We start from the raw sequence: 19,011 nt of genomic DNA, 5'->3' as shown, positions 1-19,011 counted from the left end.
TGAACAGGCTAGTAATAGGGGTTGCAACAATTTCGGCTGATAATTTTAGGAAGAGAGGGTCCAGATTGTCTAGCCCGGCTGATTTGTAGGGGTCCAGATTTTGCAGCTCTTTCAGAACATCAGCTATCTGGATTTGGGAGAAGGAGAAATGGGGCAGGCTTGGGCAAGTTGCTGTGGGGGGTGCAGGGCTGTTGACCGGGGTAGGGTTGGCCATAGAAAAATGCTTATTCAAATTCTCAATTATTGTGGATTTATCGGTGGTGACAGTGTTTCCTAACCTCAGTGCAGTGGGCAGCTGGGAGGAAGTGTTCTTTTTCTCCATGGACTTTACAGTGTCCCAGAACTTTTTGGAGTTTGTGCTACAGGATGCAAATTTCTGTTTGAAAAAGCTAGCCTTTGCTTTCCTAATTGCCTGTGTATATTGGTTCCTAACTTCCCTGAAAAGTTGCATATCGAGCTATTTGATGCTAATGCAATGCCGGGTGGAGATTATAACAGAACATGGCCAAGATGTTCAATTGTTCATAGACGACCAGCAGGGTCAAATAATAATAATCACAGGATGTTTTTGTGGTGGTCAATCGCAGTCAGCTCTGGATGTGAACCAAGGGCTATATCTGTTCCTGGTTCTACATTTTTTGAATGGGACCTGCTTATTTAAGATGGCGAGGAAAGCACTTTTAAAGAATAACCAGGCATCCTCTACTGACGGAATGAGGTCAATATCCTTCCAGGATACCCGTACCAGGTCGATTAGAAAGGTCTGCTCGTTGAAGTGTTTTAGGGAGCATTTGACAGTGATGAGGGGTAGTCGTTTGGCCGCAGACCCATTACGGACACAGGCAATGAGGGAGTGATCGCTGAGATCCTGGTTGAAGACAGCAGAGGTGTACTTGGAGGGCAAGTTGGTTAGGATGATATCTATGAGGGTGCCCGTGTTTACGGATTTGGGGTTGTACCTGGTAGGTTCATTGATAATTTGTGTGAGATTGAGGGCATCAAGCTTAGATTGTATGATGGCCGGGGTGTTAAGCATGTCCCAGTTTAGGTCACCTAACAGCACAAGCTCTGAAGATAGATGGGGGGCAATCAATTCACATATGGTGTCCAGGGCACAGCTGGGGGCAGAAGGTGGTCTATAGCAAGCGGCAACCGTGTGCCGTGGCGTGGCGGAGATCTTCGTGGGCTATACTCGGACTTGTCTCAGGATGGTAAGTTGGTGGTTGAAGATATCCCTCTAGTGGTGTGGGGGCTGTGCTTTGGCAAAGTGGGTGGGGTTATATCCTGCCTGTTTGCCCCTGTCCGGGGGTATCGTCGGACAGGGCCACAGTGTCTCCCGATCCCTTCTGTCTCAGCCTTCTGTATTTATGCTGTAGTAGTTTATGTGTTGGGGGCTAGGGTCAGTCTGTTATATCTGGAGTATTTCTCCTGTCTTATCCGGTGTTCTGTGTGAATTTAAGTATGCTCTCTCTAATTCTCTCTCTCTTTTTCTCTCTTTCTTTCTTTCTTTCTTTCTTTCTCTCTTTCTTTCTCTCTCTCGCAGGACCTGAGCCCTAGGACCATGCCTCAGGACCACCTGGCCTGATGACTCCTTACTGTCCCCAGTCCACCTGGCCGTGCTGCTGCTCCAGTTTCAACTGTTCTGCCTGCGGCTATGGAACCCTGATTTGTTCACCGGACTCGCTACCTGTCCAGACCGGCTGCTTTCAACTCTCTAGAGACAGCAGGAGCGGTAGAGATACTCTGAATGATTGGCTATGAAAAGCCAACTAACATTTACTCCTGAGGTGCTGACCTGTTGCCCCCTCGACAACCACTGTGATTATTATTATTTGACCCTGCTGGTCATCTATGAACAATTGAACATCTTGGCCATGTTCTGTTATAATCTCCACCCAGCACAGCCAGAAGAGGACAGGCCACCCCTCATAGCCTGGTTCCTCGCTAGGATTCTTCCTAGGTTCTGGCCTTTCTAGGGAGTCTTTCCTAGGCACCGTGCTTCTACACCTGCATTGCTTGCTGTTTGGGGTTTTAGGCTGGGTTTCTGTACAGCACTTTGTGACATCAGCTGATGTAAGAAGGGCTTTATAAATACATTTGATTGATTGACATGAAGAGAAATAATGAAAAGAAATTATAGATAAAACGTATCGGTGCTCATCGGCCATTGGACATAAAGATTACACAACAAGTTGGAAATCGCAAATTCCACAATGAGTCATTTGGAAGGAATCAGTGGCTAACTGCAAGCATTGCAAAGCAACCACTAACATTAGCCTGCTATTCAATGGAGTGGATGAGTCTTTTTTCCCCTGATTTCCCACCATAAATCCAGAGAATGCCAGACTTTGATGACAAAGTTTGATGACAAAATTTGCCCACAAAGGACCGTCGCACCACTTTCACAAGGAGAGTCCAAAAATGTATTGTATGCTGCTGCATAAATGATGTCATATGCAAGGGAGATATGTATACTGTAACTAAGAAAGTAATACTAAGTGTATGTTGTGTAGTAAACTGTTAGTAGCCCATGTGCCACACCCTAATAATTTGGTCTATTTTCACCAACGCGGTATTTGTACAGCTTTGACAGTGCTACTAATAGTAGTGGTGGCGCTTGGCTTGCACGTGCAAATTCAGCACACACAACATTCTATAATAGAATTGTGTTATTTGAGGTGTCAAATTAAAAGCTTATTTAACGCGCCAAATAGTGTTATATGAAGTGCATCTTTTTTGACACACAAAGACCCTAACGGCGTTCAATGTGCCTCACCCTTATAATTTGGTCTATTTTCACCTCATAATTTCGCCTACTGTTCTAACTTGGTGGTGCACATGTAGCCTATAACCTGTTTTAGAGAAATTTCATCATCGAATATTGTAAGAGCTTTAATTGTCTGTTTATATTCCCCCTTTATTTATCCTACGGTTTTGACTAGTTGTACAGGGAGTACACTGTAAGAACGGCCCATGTTCTGAATTCTGTTGCTGTACATTTCAAAAGTGTTGAACAAATAGTTATTTTCAGTTGAAGTCGGAAGTTTACATACACTTAGGTTGGAGTCATTAAAACTTGTTTTTCAACCACTCCACAAATTTCTTGTTAACAAACTATTATTTTGGCAAGTCGGTTAGGACATCTACTTTGTGCATGACACAAGTAATTTGTCCAACAATTGTTTACAGACAGATTATTTCACTTATAATTCACTGTATCACAATTCCAGTGGGTCAGAAGTTTACATACACTAAGTTGACTGTGCCTTTAAGCAGTATGGAAAAGTCCAGAAAATTATGTCATGGCTTTAGAAGCTTCTGATAGGCTAATTGACATCATTTGAGTCCATTGGAGGTGTACCTGTGGATGTATTTCAAGGCCTACCTTCAAACTCAGTGCCTCTTTGCTTGACATCATGGGAAAATCAAAAGAAATCAGCCAAGACCTCAGAAAAAAAAATGCCTGAAGGTACCACGTTCATCTGTACAAACAATTGTACACAAGTATAAACACCATGGGACCACGCAGCCGTCATACCGCTCAGGAAGGAGACGCGTTCTGTCTCCTCGAGATGGACGTACTTTGGTGCAAAAAGTGCAAATCAATCCCAGAACAACAGCAAAGGACCTTGTGAAGATGCTGGAGGAAACAGGTACAAAAGTATCTATATCCACAGTAAAACGAGTCCGATATCGATATAACCTGAAAGGCCGCTCAGCAAGGAAGAAGCCACTGCTCCAAAACCACCATTAAAAAAAAAAGCCAGACTACGGTTTGCAACTGCACATGGGGACAAAGGTCGTACTTTTTTGGAGAAATGTCCTCTGGTCTGATGAAACAAAAATAGAACTGTTTGGCCATAATGACCATCGTTATGTTTGGAGGAAAAAGGGGGAGGCTTGCAAGCCGAAGAACACCATCCCAACCGTGAAGCACGGGGGTGGCAGCATCGTGTTGTGGGGGTGCTTTGCTGCAGGAGGGACTGGTGCACTTCACAAAATAGATGGCATCATGAGGGAGGACAATTATGTGGATATATTGAAGCAACATCTCAAGACATCAGTTAGGAAGTTAAAGCTTGGTCGCAAATGGGTCTTGCAAATGGACAATGCATACTTCCAAAGTTGTAGCAAAATGGCTTAAGGACCAGAAAGTCAAGGTATTGGAGTGGCCATTACAAAGCCCTGACCTCAATCCCATAGAACATTTGCGGGCAGAAATTAAAAAGCATGTGTTAGCAAGGAGGCCTACAAACCTGACTCAGTTACACCAGCTCTGTCAGGAGGAATGGGCCACCTGAAACGTTTGACCCAAGTTAAACAATTTAAAGGCAATGCTACCAAATACTAATTGAGTGTATGTAAACTTCTGACCCACTGGGAATGTGATGAAAGAAATAAAAGCTGAAATAAATCATTCTCTCTACTATTATTCTGACATTTCACATTCTTAAAATAAAGTGGTGATCCTAACTGACCTAAGACAGGGAATTTTTACTAGGATTAAATATCAGTAATTGTGAAACTGAGTTTAAATGTATTTGGCTAAGGTGTATGTAAACCTCCGACTTCAACTGCATCGTCGCTTGCTCATTAATGTCTTAATCGAAATTACGGATTGCCTCTTACCTGCTTGTTGTCCCCTTATGCCATATTTTGTACATCTCAAATGTCAGTAGAAACCACATTTGTTTAAGCAAGTCAGCAATATCAGCTCTGTTTTTTTTAAGGCAGTAAATGAGGTTGAATGTACTGTTTCGATGCCAGACAAGGCTCTGCTGAAAGCCAGGTGTAGCAGTGGTTTGGCATTGGGACTACTGTTGGGACAGCTTTATGTAGGCCCTAACAGTTTGTGAGCAGCGTTTGTCACCGTTATAGTACAATTAATGTATTGTTTAGTGTTGTGTAGTGGCTTTGCTGGCATTCATCCCACCTTTCCCCCCCCCCCCACCAAGATTTACATGCTAAAATCGCCACTGATTACACTGTCATTTGACCATGACATCTGATCTTTAGGGCATATTTTAGTGGCATATAGTACCTTACCTAACCTTGCTTTAGAAAAGGAATCTATGCACTGCCAGACTATGCACAGTCAGTTTTATCTGAAATCTTTCAGCTGGTTGAAATGAATGTTTCAGACGTCCAAGAGACACAGAGACTCAATACATTCGAGATAATCTTGTGTGGGCCTGGGAAAATGCAGGCTTCCTCACAACATTGTGCAGAATTCCGTGCCAAACTATGTTCAGATCAGTGCTGTAATTTATCACCCCGTAAACACGTGGGAATACTATTTCAGCCCATAAAATAAGCAACTCCACTCCACGCACATCTCGCGATAGGACGATGCTCCCTCCACGCTTGTCTATGGTGAGAGTTTTCCTGGTATCGCGTGATGTCTAAAGTTTCCCACGCCTGTTGTTGTGGCGTCTGCCCTTTTCTCTCTCTCTCTCTCTCTCTCTCTAGCAACCTGCCGCCTCCCCCTCCTTTCTGTACTCCTCTCCCGCCCCGTTTCTCTCCTTCTCCCTAGTCCCTATATCGCCAGTCTGCTTCTGTTGTCTCGGCGGATTGTTGGTCTGGGGAGAAAGGATATCGCGAGTGTTGGAGTTTTGGTGAGAGTTTGTGGAAGATGGCGCCTGTTGTGACAGGGTAAGTCTGAGATTCAGGGCTGGTGGTTGTAGCTATTGGAGTTAAAGTGAATTTAAGTTTTTGAAAGATAATTGGTCGCTTCTGTTCGAGCATAGATAGCCGAGCAAATGTGGATGTTTGTGGCCATTTGTTTTCAGTCTGGGAAAGCATTTTCTTTGTCTAAATGTATTGTGTGTGTGTGTGTTTTCCTTTGACTACTTCACTGTACTGACTGTTGCTGCACCGCCGTGCAATGTTCTGGGGGTCGAGCTAGCTCGCTACTGCTAGCTTTCAGAGGTCCTTTTTCAACACCAGACAACGACACGAGTACAATCAGTGTGGGTTGGGAAAAAATAAACTGTCGTTTTTGTCTATGTTTAGGTAATATTATTCAACTATATATCCCACGATATGTATGTATTCACCTTATAACCATGTTGCAATGTAATCTACAGTTCCACAGTCTGAAACACGTTGTGGCTTTGCCTTTGTCAAGTAAGGCATCGTTCGACTCTCGTCTCTGTGGTGTTAGCTGGCTAACGTTAACTGACTAGATATTTCTCTATCGATTGTTGGTTAATACACTTGCAGACGTCTGAGTACTGTAAGCAATGTTTTGCCATGCGTAAATGTACTCATATAAAGTGGTGTTTACAAAACAGTCCCGAGCTTCTCCGTCCGCGTTGCAGACAAATTATACTAAGGACATAATTTATCTAATTCTAGCTACTATAACCCTCTTAAAAACGAACTCAAAGTTATAAAAAAAAGCATGACGCTGTGAGGATTTGTATACATGTCATTTTTGCTCTCTCTTTATCTGTCTATTAACGTCAGATAGCCAGCGCGAGCCACTGAAATACAAAACTGAAATACGAAATATACGTGAAATGAGATGCCTCTGTCCAAGGTTGGTAAGCTGCTTTATGAAATAGAGACGGTTTAGCTGTTGATAATTCACTAGGTTGAAGCTACTCACATTAATGAAAGGCAATCCTAAAAAAGGCAGCAAACTAATCTGTTTAAATACCCTTTATTTTTCTGCTGGAGGCAACGAGCTAAATTATCCTCAGACTTTCTATCTTCCTAAATATTCGTCAGTTCCATGGGCTTAGCCCAATTTCTTTGATTGTAGCTAATTGTGCAATAGGGAGATAAGAGACTTGTGGTAATTATTTGAAGAAGAAAAATATAGGCTAAATGAAGCCCATTTAATGTATCTGTCACTAGACTTTAGAATTGCCTGGGAAGTAGTAACTTCATCATAGCTTGCCTAATGTCTATTATGCTATAGCTACATTTTCCAAGTTTTCAAGGCTCTTGTGATGCAGTAAGTAGTATTGTAAACTAGTAGCAGCATAGCATCTGCATTATCTATCCGGTCTATGGATATCTCTCCAATTCCCAAAACAGTCCTATAATTTCAATGGGTATTTTTTGGGGTAATCTGGAGTCAGTAGTCCCCACAGATAGCTCAGTGGGGGACAGACATTAGCTGGGCTTTTTGGAGAAGTGCGTGTGGAGGGGAGGGGGGGGGGGGGGGGTGTCGAGGGTAGTAATGTGTGTGCTCATTTGGGGCTTTCCAGCAGACCTGAGCTGATTTCTGTTTGGAGAGAGAGGGCAGGTGGGTCGAGTCTGGGTGGCTGGCCACCTGTCCAGATGATATCTACCCGAGCTGTGTTCTTTTTCTTCTGCAGGGATAGAGGGAGGAGGGGGGGTGAGACTAGAGGTTTAACAGAATTAGAGTGCCATAAGGGATCTTTATTAGCATGTGGCCGGTCACGACCGTGTCAATGGCTGGAGGCTAGGGAGGGAGAGAGATAAAGAGAGGGAGAGACGGAGAGAGGGAGCCCACATCCCAGCCGGCCTGTCCACAGCCCAGTGCCCCCACAACCCCACTCAGGGTCAGGTCTGACAGCCATGGCCCCCTCTGAGAGTTGGCAGGGAGTTGTGGTTGAGGCAGGGCGCACTGGTGCAGAGATGAGAGGGCAGTACTCTGATCTCAGTAGTAGGGCACACCGTAGCATAACGTTTTGCAACGGGAAAGAAAAATCTGGTGTTCTTATAGGACAAATTCAAGTAGTATCTGTTTGAGTTTGTGAGCAATTTTAAATGTGTAAAAATGAGCACATTCTAGAGGTTTGCTGAAAATGCTTGATAAGATTGACCGTCTGTCTCTGGCTTAAGTATTTTAAGATGGTTCTATGTCTGAGCTCTTTCTTGCCCTTTCAGCTTAGTTTAGCCTAAATAGTGTCATGTGGCATTTTACGTGATCTCTTCTTTTTGAAAGAGAAATAGTGGAGCATTTAGTCAATGGATGTCTCTTCAGTGCAAAAAACCCCCAAGAAAAAACAACAAGGAAAAGGACCATAGTTTTGTCTAAAATAATAAATAAAAAAACAACAGCAGGAATTCATATTTGAGCATTGTCACAGAGCAGTGATAAGACTAGCCAACCTGCAGCCTACCATATCTCCTCAACACAGCTCTCTGAATGTTAGAAAAACAGGAATAAGATAGTGTTGCTGTATAATCTTTCTTTCCCCCTCAGAAAGTGTGCCTGATACCAGTGAGCCTAGCAGCCCTAGCTGAAAGAAAACTACTGTTCACAGGGAGACGATCTGGGCATCACCTGGGATGATAAAAGCATGAATCACTTATTTCAACACAATACTGCCTCTACATGGCCCCTGGGTAAAGCTATTGGATATAACTTTAAAAAAATGTTATGCCCTCCCACTTTTACCCAAAGGTGTACAGCGGGACGACTCAGTCGAGACAGAGCCGGGCCTCTTTTTGCCCGTGTAATTACACCATTAAGCCTGCCTGTGAGGGACATAGGCGTGTGAGCCACTGAGTGTGTGTGTGTGTGTACCCTTGAGCACTTAACCATAATTGTGCCTTTAAGTTGCTCTGGATAAGAGTGTCTTCCAAATGCATGTACATTTATATTTTAGTCATTAGGTGTGTGTGAGTTCCCTGGAAACAGGAGTGTGTCAGGGCCAGGACGATACCAGTATGGCGATACTAATTAGTATCGTGGCAAGGAAACAAAACATGAAGCGCTTTTATCTTATTTAGGAAAACAGCCTTAATGTTGGAAACCAACATGTTTTTAGTGCTGCACGATTAACCGAAATGTTGGTTATTTTTTGCTTTTTAAACAACTAATTCACCGACATCAGTTCAATTATTTGAAGTGCATTTTGTTCGTTTTTTTTCTTCTGTGAGTGCAGTTTCGGTAGAGATAAATCAGATCAAGCCTGAACTGTGTGATGTAGTAGGGAGTTGTTTCCAACAGGTGCAGAAAACGTGTTAATTAACTACAATAACCATAATCCATTTTGCGCCTGTTTAAACTTGTGCGGCACAAACACGGAGACAGAGATGAGAGAATGCATGATCGAGAGGGATAGAAAGCAGTTGCTTCACGAGCCTGAAAATACATGAGCTAAGTGATTGATGGTTGATATTCAGCAGTTGTAAAAGTATGCCTTTTTTTACATTTTTTTAAAAAATTTTTTTTACTTTTGATGAACTACTAAAATTGTTATTTTTGTCAGACAGCATAGGCAGCAGCTCTATAGAGATGAGCGGGTGGCTTGGAATGAAATAATAATACTCATCAAATAAAACATAATTTATTCACATTACTTTAATAAAAATGTGGTTAATAAGTGATAAGCCTTAATGGGCACACACTACCATCATTAGACTTTAATTATTTTATTCTGTGTTACAGCATTCAACCCACATAATGCATAGTGCATTTAATGTATAAAAAAAGTATCTAAATCTAAAAAACTGCTTTATTTAAAAAAAAATATCCAACCGAAACCAAACCGACCTCAAAAGGCACTATTCAAATCACATTTTATTAGGCACATGCGCTGAATACAACAGTGAAATGCTTACTTACGAGCCCCTAACCGACAGTGAAGTTTCGCTCAGCACTATTATGTTATCATCCAATCCAGAGTCACATGCATTTATTTTCCAAGCTATAGCACACAATATTTTACATACAGCAGGTTTTTAAAGGACTGAAGAGTTTGGTCTGCTTCGAATTTTCAATTTTGCCATGATACCACAATATTCTTTTCCATCACAGCCCTAGAGTGTGTGTTTTCTGTGTGTAGAGGGGAAGCGGTCCCCAGGGTCCTCTTCTCTTCCCCCTTCCCCCATTATGAGAGAGAGAGGAGCAGATGTGGAAGCAGTGACCTTTTTGGTGGCAGAGGGCTGGGGTAGAGTTAAAAGGGTCTGCCGATTTCATTCCCCCCGACACACACACACTCCCCGCCTCACCTCCTCCTGTACCTGAGCCGAGGCATTGACGGATAGGTTAATGAGGGAGGAGATACAAGCTCGTAAAACCCAGGTCTGTGTGTCACCTCAGGACCTGAGAGCTATGGTGTTACTGAAGAGACGTGCCCCACATTCAGACACAGTAAAAGTCGGGGGAAGATTATTGAATATGGAAGCCAATGAAGAACGTGCAGTTTGCTTCACTTGTAGGTTTTACCTTGTCAAAGTTGATAGGTTGATTTGAAAAGGGGCTGTGACTTAATTTCAGTGCGATGTCCCCTGAAGCCTATTTGCCACCATGGACCAGCCAGGTTGGACTCAACTTGTTGGATGGCGTTATGACTACGCTACCTATTATTTTTTTTTTATCTGACTGTCTCAACCTCTCTCCCGCTCTAAACCTCGCTCTTTCTGAGCCACAGGGGATGAAAAGGCACATTTTTTTTTGTAATTTGGCTTGGCACTCCCCAGACTTGGTCCTCCACCACATGCTAGTGGAAGAGGAAAGCCACGGAATATCACAATTTTACATAACAAGGGGTTTTCTTTATTGGTCGTGTATTTTAATAAACTTTTCTAGTGGGCGGTGCATTTCCTAATTCCCAAAAGCCTGAGGGCCAGAGTTCTATGTTATTCCCTCACCGTCACCAGGCAATGATTGGATTCTTTATACCAGAGTCCATCTCTAAACCCAAGTGAGAACGCATTATTTGCTTCATGAGCTTGGAATGTATTCCAAATAACCTTTCACTTTATCTCTAGGGCTAAAACGTGTTGTTATTGTTTCAAGAAGGATGAGACCGAATAATTCTCAATGCAAATAAGCCAGTGTGGTTTTGAAAACACCATCACATCGAAGCCCAAGTTCCCTGTGTTGTTGTTGGCCTTGGCATTCAGGTTTTCTTCTGGATCAGAAAAAGGGCTTAGGTGGTGAGCGTGGTAATGGGCACGGTCGGCCCGTCACCACGGCTGAATTTTAGAGACATTTTAAGAGGCCCCCATCTTGGTTGTGTAGAGACATTTTTTTTTGAATATTTAAGTAAAGTTTTAAATCAAAATTCCTGCAATTCTACACATTTTGCCATTTCCTGCGATTCTACATATTCTGCCATGGAGATGAGAGAACATTTTTCCGTTTTTAAAGTACATTTCCTGCAATTCTATGTATTTTTTCCCCATCGCTAATGTTGTGCTCTTTTGCTCAAACGTAATAACAAAATCAATACTGCTAAATTCATTGGGCCCATCTTGCGAACATAAGCAACCATTTATATTTATACAGGTTCTCCGGCACAAAATGCGTGTCAGCCAACTTCCACGTGACAGAACACTAAATTATAGTTTGTCCCATCAGATAACATGGCATACGTTAGCCCTATTCTAACCTCAACAGGTGGCACTGATTATATTCTGGCACATTCTTCCACAGCCTATCAAAGATCTTAGACTATATATCCACCAACCATTGGCATTTCTAATGTTAGATAACATTTTCATGTTTCACATCCATATGCTTTTTTAGAAACAATATTTAAAAAACGTCTAGTTTATTGTACGTCATAAAAACAAAAAGCGCCTTATGGGTTTGTCAAACAGCAGTCATGTAGGCTGTCATCGCTTCAAGGTGGCACACACTGCTGAAGCGGTTGACTCAAAATTGATGGTGCACTTTAACCGTGGGTCGAGCCCCCCTCGCATCAAGCTTTTTTTGTTGAGGAAAAAACTGTTCATTGCCTGTCCTTGATACTTGATTCAAAACGCATGTCACGAAGTGGATGATTATAATAATGCGTAGCCTATTAAATGTTGTAAGCCTGCATGTAAGTGTAGGCCTACATAAGAATATACTTATAGAGTACCACAGTATGAGTCATTAATATCCATAAAACCTAGCGGTCAAAAAGGGAAATTCATTTTTAATGGTTAATCCAAACCTCATGCCAGGGTAAGCCAACACGAAACACAGCCCTTTTTTAAGTGTTTCTAAAATCCCCTATGGGAGAAATTAATGGTGGAAAAATGATTGGAACCATTTCCCTGTTTGACTGCTAGGTTTTATGGGTATTACGACACCCACTGTGGGGCTCTGTGACAGCCAAGTGTCTTCCCACAATAAGACTGTCGATTCCAGTCCTCCATACTCGCAATTAAACTTCTTAAAAATAACTGCAATACTGTCATCTGTAGGATGATAACGAGAGTGCAAACTACAATCCTACTCTACACTTTAATGCTCATCCTCCTCAAGTAAAATAAAGGGAAAAGGGGATACCTTATCAGTTGTACAACTGAATGCATTCAATGAAATGTGTCTTCTGCATTTAACCCAACCCCTCTGAATCAGAGAGGTGTGGTGGCTGCCTTAATCGACATCCAAGTCATCGGTGAACAGTGGAAATAATACATCTAACTCTGTAGGCCTATGTTTGTGTACACGTCTATGTAATATAGCCTATGCAATATGATTAATAGGCAATTGCAGTGAGTTTTGTTTGCAAGGCTGAAGAAAGTGTTAATTCCTTATTAATTTCATTTTCAAGATGTTGGCTGTAGGCGTCCCTTTTCAACACACTAACACAATACATGTAATTTCATATTTCAAAGGGGGGACTTTTGAGATTTGAACCCTTGCTACAATCTGTGACAATTATGTGGACTAGGCATTTGCACAGAGAGCAACCAGTCAGTGAAATACACGTAATTGGCTGACATGCATTTTGTGCCGGAGAACCGGTTTTTAAATTTAAATGGTTGCTTAGGTTTGCAAGTATGGACCAACTGTCTAGATTTTTTTTGGGGTGATTTGTTAGTTCTCAAAGATTATATTCTAAAAAAAATATATACACTTGAAGTCGGAAGTTTACATACACTTAGGTTGGAGTCATTAAAACTCGTTTTTCAACCACTCCACAAATTTCTTGTTAACAAACTATAATTTTTGCAAGTCGAATAGTACATCTACTTTGTGCATGACACAAGTAATTTTCCAACAATTGTTTACATACAGTGAATTATTAGTGAAATAATCTGTATCACAATTCCAGTGGGTCAGAAGTTTACATTAAATTAAGTTGAATGTGCCTTTAAACAGCTTGGAAAATTCCAGACAATGATGTCATGGCTTTAGAAGCTTCTGATAGGATAATTGACATCATTTGAATCAATTTGAGGTGTGGATGTATTTCAAGGCCTACCTTCAAACTCAGTGCCTCTTTGCTTGACATCATGGGAAAATCAAAAGAAATCAGCTAGACCTCAGAAAATAAATTGTAGACCTCCACAAGTCTGGTTCATCCTTGGGAGCAATTTCCAAACGCCTGAAGGTACCACGTTCATCTGTACAAACAATAGTACGCAAGTATAAACACCATGGGACCACGCAGCCGTCATACCGCTCAGGAAGGAATTGCGTTCTGTCTCCTAGAGTTGAACGTACTTTGGTGCGAAAAGTGCAAATCAATCCCAGAACAACAGCAAAGGACCTTGTGAAGATGCTGGAGGAAACCGGTACAAAAGTATCTATATCCACAGTAAAACGAGTCCTATATCGACATATTCTGAAAGGCAGCTCAGCAAGGAAGAAGCCACTGCTCCAAAACCACCATTAAAAAAAAAAAGCCAGACTACGGTTTGCAACTGCACATGAGGACAAAGGTCGTACTTTTTGGAGAAATGTCCTCTGGTCTGATGAAACAAAAATATAACTTTGGCCATAATGACCATCGTTACGTTTGGAGGAAAAAGGGGGATGCTTGCAAGCCAAAGAACACCATCCCAACTGTGAAACACGGGGGTGGCAGCATCATGTTGTGGGGTGCTTTGCTGCAGGAGGGACTGGTGCACTTCACAAAATAGATGGCATCATGAGGAGGGAAATTTATGTGGATATATTGAAGAAACATCTCAAGACATCAGTCAAGAAGTTAAAGCTTGGTCACAAATGGGTCTTCCAAATGGACAATGACCCCAAGCATACTTCCAAAGTTGTGGCAAAATGGCTTAAGGACAACAAAGTCAAGGTATTGGAGTGGCCATCACAAAGCCCTGAAATCAAGCCTATAGAAAATTTGTGGGCAGAACTGAAAAAGCGTGTGAAAGGAAGGAGGCCTACAAACCTGATTCAGTTACACCAGCTCTGTCAGGAGGAATGGGCCAAAATTCACCCAACTTATTGTGGGAAGGTTGTGGAAGGCTACCTGAAACGTTTGACCCAAGTTAAACAATTTAAAGGCAATGCTACCAAATGCTAATTGAGTGTATGTAAACTTCTGACCCACTGGGAATGTGATGAAAGAAATAAAAGCTGAAATTAATCATTCTCGCTACTATTATTCTGACATTTCACATTCTTAAAATAAAGTGGTGATCCTAACTGACCTAAGACGGGATTTTTACTAGGAATAAATGTCAGGAATTGTGAAAAACTGAGTTTAAATGCATTTGGCTAAGGTGTATGTAAACTCCCGGCTTCAACTGTAGGTCAATTATCTTTTCTTTATATCAGCTTTTTTAGTCGTTTTAAGTTTACACTGAATGCGCTTTCACAACCCCAAAAATGGCCTACCAAGGAGTTCAATGGTAGACAAATCCCTTGCATTGATAATCTACTCTACAAGAGAGAGGGAAAGGGAGAGCACAGAAAGTACTGTTTTGCAGTGCCCCCTCTCTCTCTCCTCTTAGCCTGGTGAGTTTCCTCACTCCTCCACCCTCCCCTCCTCGTCCCGTTGCTGTTGATCGCAATTACAGCATTGCCAAGGGAACCAGACGTGCTTCTACTGGCGTCAGCGTTTTCTGACCCACCGTCACGTTTCAGGATGTTTCATTCAGAAAACACGTAGTGATCCCCTGTCTGTTGCATGTTTGGTTTAATTTAACCTCCTCTCCAACCACCCCAGAGTCATGCCATGTTTTGCAATCTTTTACAGCACACAGAGAGAGAAAAACAGTTTTGAATTCAGCTTGAATGGTATTGACTGTTTGGTGTGTTTTCTTGCTCCTTGCTCCAGTGTGTTTCTTGTGAAAAGAGTGGGGGCAGGACTCCCCGGGGTGAGAGAAGTGGATTTGTTTTTTGGACAAATATTATTTTGATAGGGGGAAAAGAGTTCTGCCTTGTGCTGGTTTATTAGACATGAATAATTGCTTGTAGCTACCAAGAGAGCCGAGCAGGAGAGCGTCTGTTTAGAAAGAAATGCTTCGTTGTCTGATGCTTTTGGCCCTGGAAAAGGGCTTCTTGTTTTTGTTTGTATGTGTTCTTTTTGGACCTCAATGGATTTTAGATTATGATTGATAGTTTACTACCCACCAGACTCTTCAGTTTGTCAAAAGTCTGCGTCTTCTCGGACTGGTGTTTTTGAATCTGAAGAGAAGGAATCTTTAGCCTTTTTGGGAGTCTGTTTCCTTTCCTAGGTGTTAGAGTTCACATGAGGGTTGGTTGGGATAGGAGTGTTGTATGCCAGCAGCATACCAGCCTGCATCCCACTGCTGGCTTGCCTCTGAAGCTAAGCAGGGTTGGTCTTGGTCGGTCCCTGGATGGAAGACATGCTGCTGGAATTGGTTTTGGAGGGCCAGTAGGAGGCACTCTTTCCTCTGGTCTAATTATTATTTGTTTGAATGCCCCAGGGCAGTGAATGGGGATATTTCCCTGTGTAGGGTGACGTCTTTCGGATGGGACGTTAAACGGGTTTCCTGACTCTGGTCACTAAAAAGGGGGAAAGTCCCATCACCGTCATCATCCCCAACTGCCATGCTCGCCCATCTGAGGAACAAGGAGTGGCAATTGGCAAGAAACCACCTCCCAGTGACAGATGAACCATATCAGAGACACATTGGTATAGCCTACACCATGCCATCATTATAAAAACCATGATATGATGCTAGTACCGCCACAAAATTAGCAAGACAATTTTGATGTCTACAACACAACCGTGGCTAGGAGGAGATTGAGAACCTCCTACTACAGCCACCTAGTTAATGATTCTCTTTCACCAGTCCTGGTTTTCACATTCACTGCTCCCTCTGTCACCCTTTTCTGTCAGAGAAGCTAATATTAGACTGTGGCATCATGGAGAGTGGCAAGGGCCAGACGCACGCACGCACAGACAGACAGACTCACACACATTGTGTTGCCCCAAGGGCTCCACTGCCACTGTGCCCAGGCAAGTGACGATAGCATCCAGGGACAGAGAGAGAGCGAGAGGCTGCCCCCCTTTGCATTAAGAGGGAGGGAAGGAGAGGCAGAGAGAGACAGAAAGAGAAGTGGAGTTGAAGCCCCTTGGAGTCAGAGATGGCACCAGCAACATACAGAGTTGATTTTAGAAAGCAGGGTCCCTCACCTTCTTTTCCAGTTAAAAACACCACATCAGTCTAGACTAAAGAGGAAAGACAGAGACTTGATAAAGGGGAACTGGGTAGCAGGAACGAAACCTTATTATTTTTCCTCCTACCATGACAATAACAACAATGAAACCAGACAGTGGTCCGGAGGTGACAAACTCAGTGCCAGGCGCCGCATCGCTAACACACACACAGCAGCCTGCAGATGAACACACATGTGGGCTAAAGGTTGCTAAGGTTTCTCATTTCTGACTTCTCTCTCTTGTACTTCTGTTTCTGTCACACAGACACACACAGTCTTGTACAGCTAACCTTGTGGGGGAACACAATTCAGTGCCATTAAAAATCCTATTTTCCCTAACCCCTAACCTGTACTTTAACCTTAACCCAAAAACCTAACCTTAACCCTAAACCTAACCCTAGCCCCTAACCCTAAAACTAACCCTATCTCCTAACCCTTAATGTAATTCTAACCTTAACCCTAAACCCCCTAGAAATAGCATTTGACCTCGTGGGGACTAATAAAATGTCCCCAGTTGGTAAGATGTTTGTTTGTTTAATATTCTTGTGGGGACTTCTGGTCCTACTCATTCTAGGGTTTTTGATGATAGCTTTGCACACTCTTGGCATTCCCTCAACCAGCTTCATGAGGTAGTGCCCTGGAATTAATTTAAATTAATAGGTGTGCCTTATTGTGTTTGAGCCAATCAGTTGTGTTGTGACGTGACAAGGTAGGGGTGGTATACAGAAGATGGCCCTATTTGGTGGAATACCAAGTCCATATTATGGCAAGAACAGCTCAAATAAGCAAAGAGACTTTGGCTTCTAGGTTAAGTGGTCATTGTGTCAAGAAGCAGTGTGACTTGGCTGGGTTGTGTTTCGGAAGACGCACGGCTCTCGACCTTCGCCTCTCCCGAGTCCTTACGGGAGTTGCAGCGATGAGGCAAGACTGTAACTACCAATTGGATACCATGAAATTGGGGAGAAAAAGGGGTAAACATTTATTTATGTATGTATGTATGTATGTATGTATGTATGTATGTATGTATGTATGTATGTATGTATGTATGTATGTATGTATGTATGTATGTATGTATGTATGTATGTATGTATGTATGTATGTATGTATGTATGTATGTATGTATGTATGTATGTATGTATGTATGTATGTATGTATGTATGTATGTATGTATGTATGTATGTATGTATGTATGTATGTATGTATGTATGTATGTATGTATGTATGTATGTATGTATGTATGTATGTATGTATGTATGTATGTATGTATGTATGTATGTATGTATGTATATGAGTTACCAGCCTCAGAAATTGCAGCCCAAATAAATGCTTCACAGAGTTCAAGTAACAGTCACATCTCAACATCAACTGTTCAGTGGAGAATGCGTAAATCAGGCCTTCGTGGTCAAATTGCTGCAAAGAAACCACTACCAAAGGACACCAATAAGAAGAAGAGACTTGCTTGTGGAAATCTGGCCTTTGGTCTGATGAGTCAAAATTAGAGATTTCTGGTTCCATCTGGCGTGTCTTTGTGAAACGCTGAGTAGGTGAACGGATGATCACCTCATATGTGGTTCCCACTGTGAAGCATGGAGGAGGAGGTGTGATGGTTTGGGGTTGTTTTGCTGATGACACGGTCTGTGATTTATTTAGAATTCAAGGCACACTTAACCAGTGTGGCTACCACAGCATTCTGCAGTGATACACCATCCCTTCTGGTTTGAGCTTAGTGGGACTATCAATTGTTTTTCAACAGGACAATGACCCAATACATCTCCAGGGAGTGTAAGGGCTATTTGACCAAGGAGAGTGATGGAGTGCTGCATCAGATGACCTGGCCTCCACAATCACGCGACCTCAACCCAATTGAAATGGGTTGGGATGAGTTGGACCACAGAGTGAAGGAAAAGCAGCCAAGCATATGTGGGAACTCCTTCAAGACTGTTGGAAAAGCATTCCAGGTGATGCTGGTTGAGAGAATGCCAAGAGTGTGCAAAGCTGTCAATCAAGGCAAAGGGTGGCTACTTTGAGGAATCTACAATATATTTTGATGTGTTTGACACTTTTTTGGTTACTACATGACTCCATATGTGTTATTTCATAGTTTACAATGTAGACAATAGTAAAAAATAAAGACCCTTGAATGAGTAGGTGTGTCCAAACCTTTGACTTGTACTGTACACATATTTCGCACATGTTATTGCGGGTGTAGCGAAATGTTTGTGTTCCTTCTCCAAAAGTGCAGTAATATCTAACAAGACACACACCTCTCAAAGTAAAAGAATGGAATTAAGAAATATATAAACATTAGGATGAGCAATGTCGGAGTGGCATTGACTAGAATACAGTATATACATATGAAATGAGTAAAACCGTCTGGAAAACTAAATGTTTTCAACTGAACTGTGTTTTCTGCATTTAACCCAACCCCTCTGAATCAGAGAGGTGCAGGGGGGCTGCCTTAATCGACATCCACGTCTTCGGCGCCCGGTAACCTTCTGGTTACTGGCCCAACGCTCTAACAACTAGGCTACCTGCCGCCCACTGTAAACATTATTAAAGTGACCAGTGTTCCATTATTAACGTGACTCGTGATTCCATGTCTATGTACATCGGGCAGCAGTCTCTAAGGTGCAGGGTTGAGTAACCAGATGGTAGCCGGCTAGTGACAGTGACTAAGTTCAATGGTGCATCTGTAAAAAATTTGTGAGGGTCTCCTGAGG

General features: G+C 42.4%; 1 protein-coding gene across 1 annotated transcript in view; it reads left to right on the top strand.

Annotated features, from left to right (window-relative positions):
• Positions 1–5,496: 5,496 nt before the first annotated feature.
• LOC106577485 (suppressor of hairless protein homolog) overlaps positions 5,497–19,011 on the top strand; it is a 96,591-nt gene continuing 83,076 nt past the window's right edge. Inside the window, exon 1 of the mRNA XM_014155513.3 lies at positions 5,497–5,652. Within this exon, the coding sequence (XP_014010988.1) occupies positions 5,633–5,652 (20 nt within the window). The 5' untranslated portion in view covers positions 5,497–5,632. The remainder of the gene's footprint in view (positions 5,653–19,011) is intronic.

The sequence above is a fragment of the Salmo salar genome, chromosome 18 (assembly GCF_965601325.2).
Source record: "Salmo salar chromosome 18, fSalSal1, whole genome shotgun sequence".
NCBI lineage: Eukaryota > Metazoa > Chordata > Actinopteri > Salmoniformes > Salmonidae > Salmo > Salmo salar.
The sequence above is the reverse complement of the archived record's forward strand: the minus strand, read 5'-3'. Positions and strand labels throughout refer to the sequence as shown.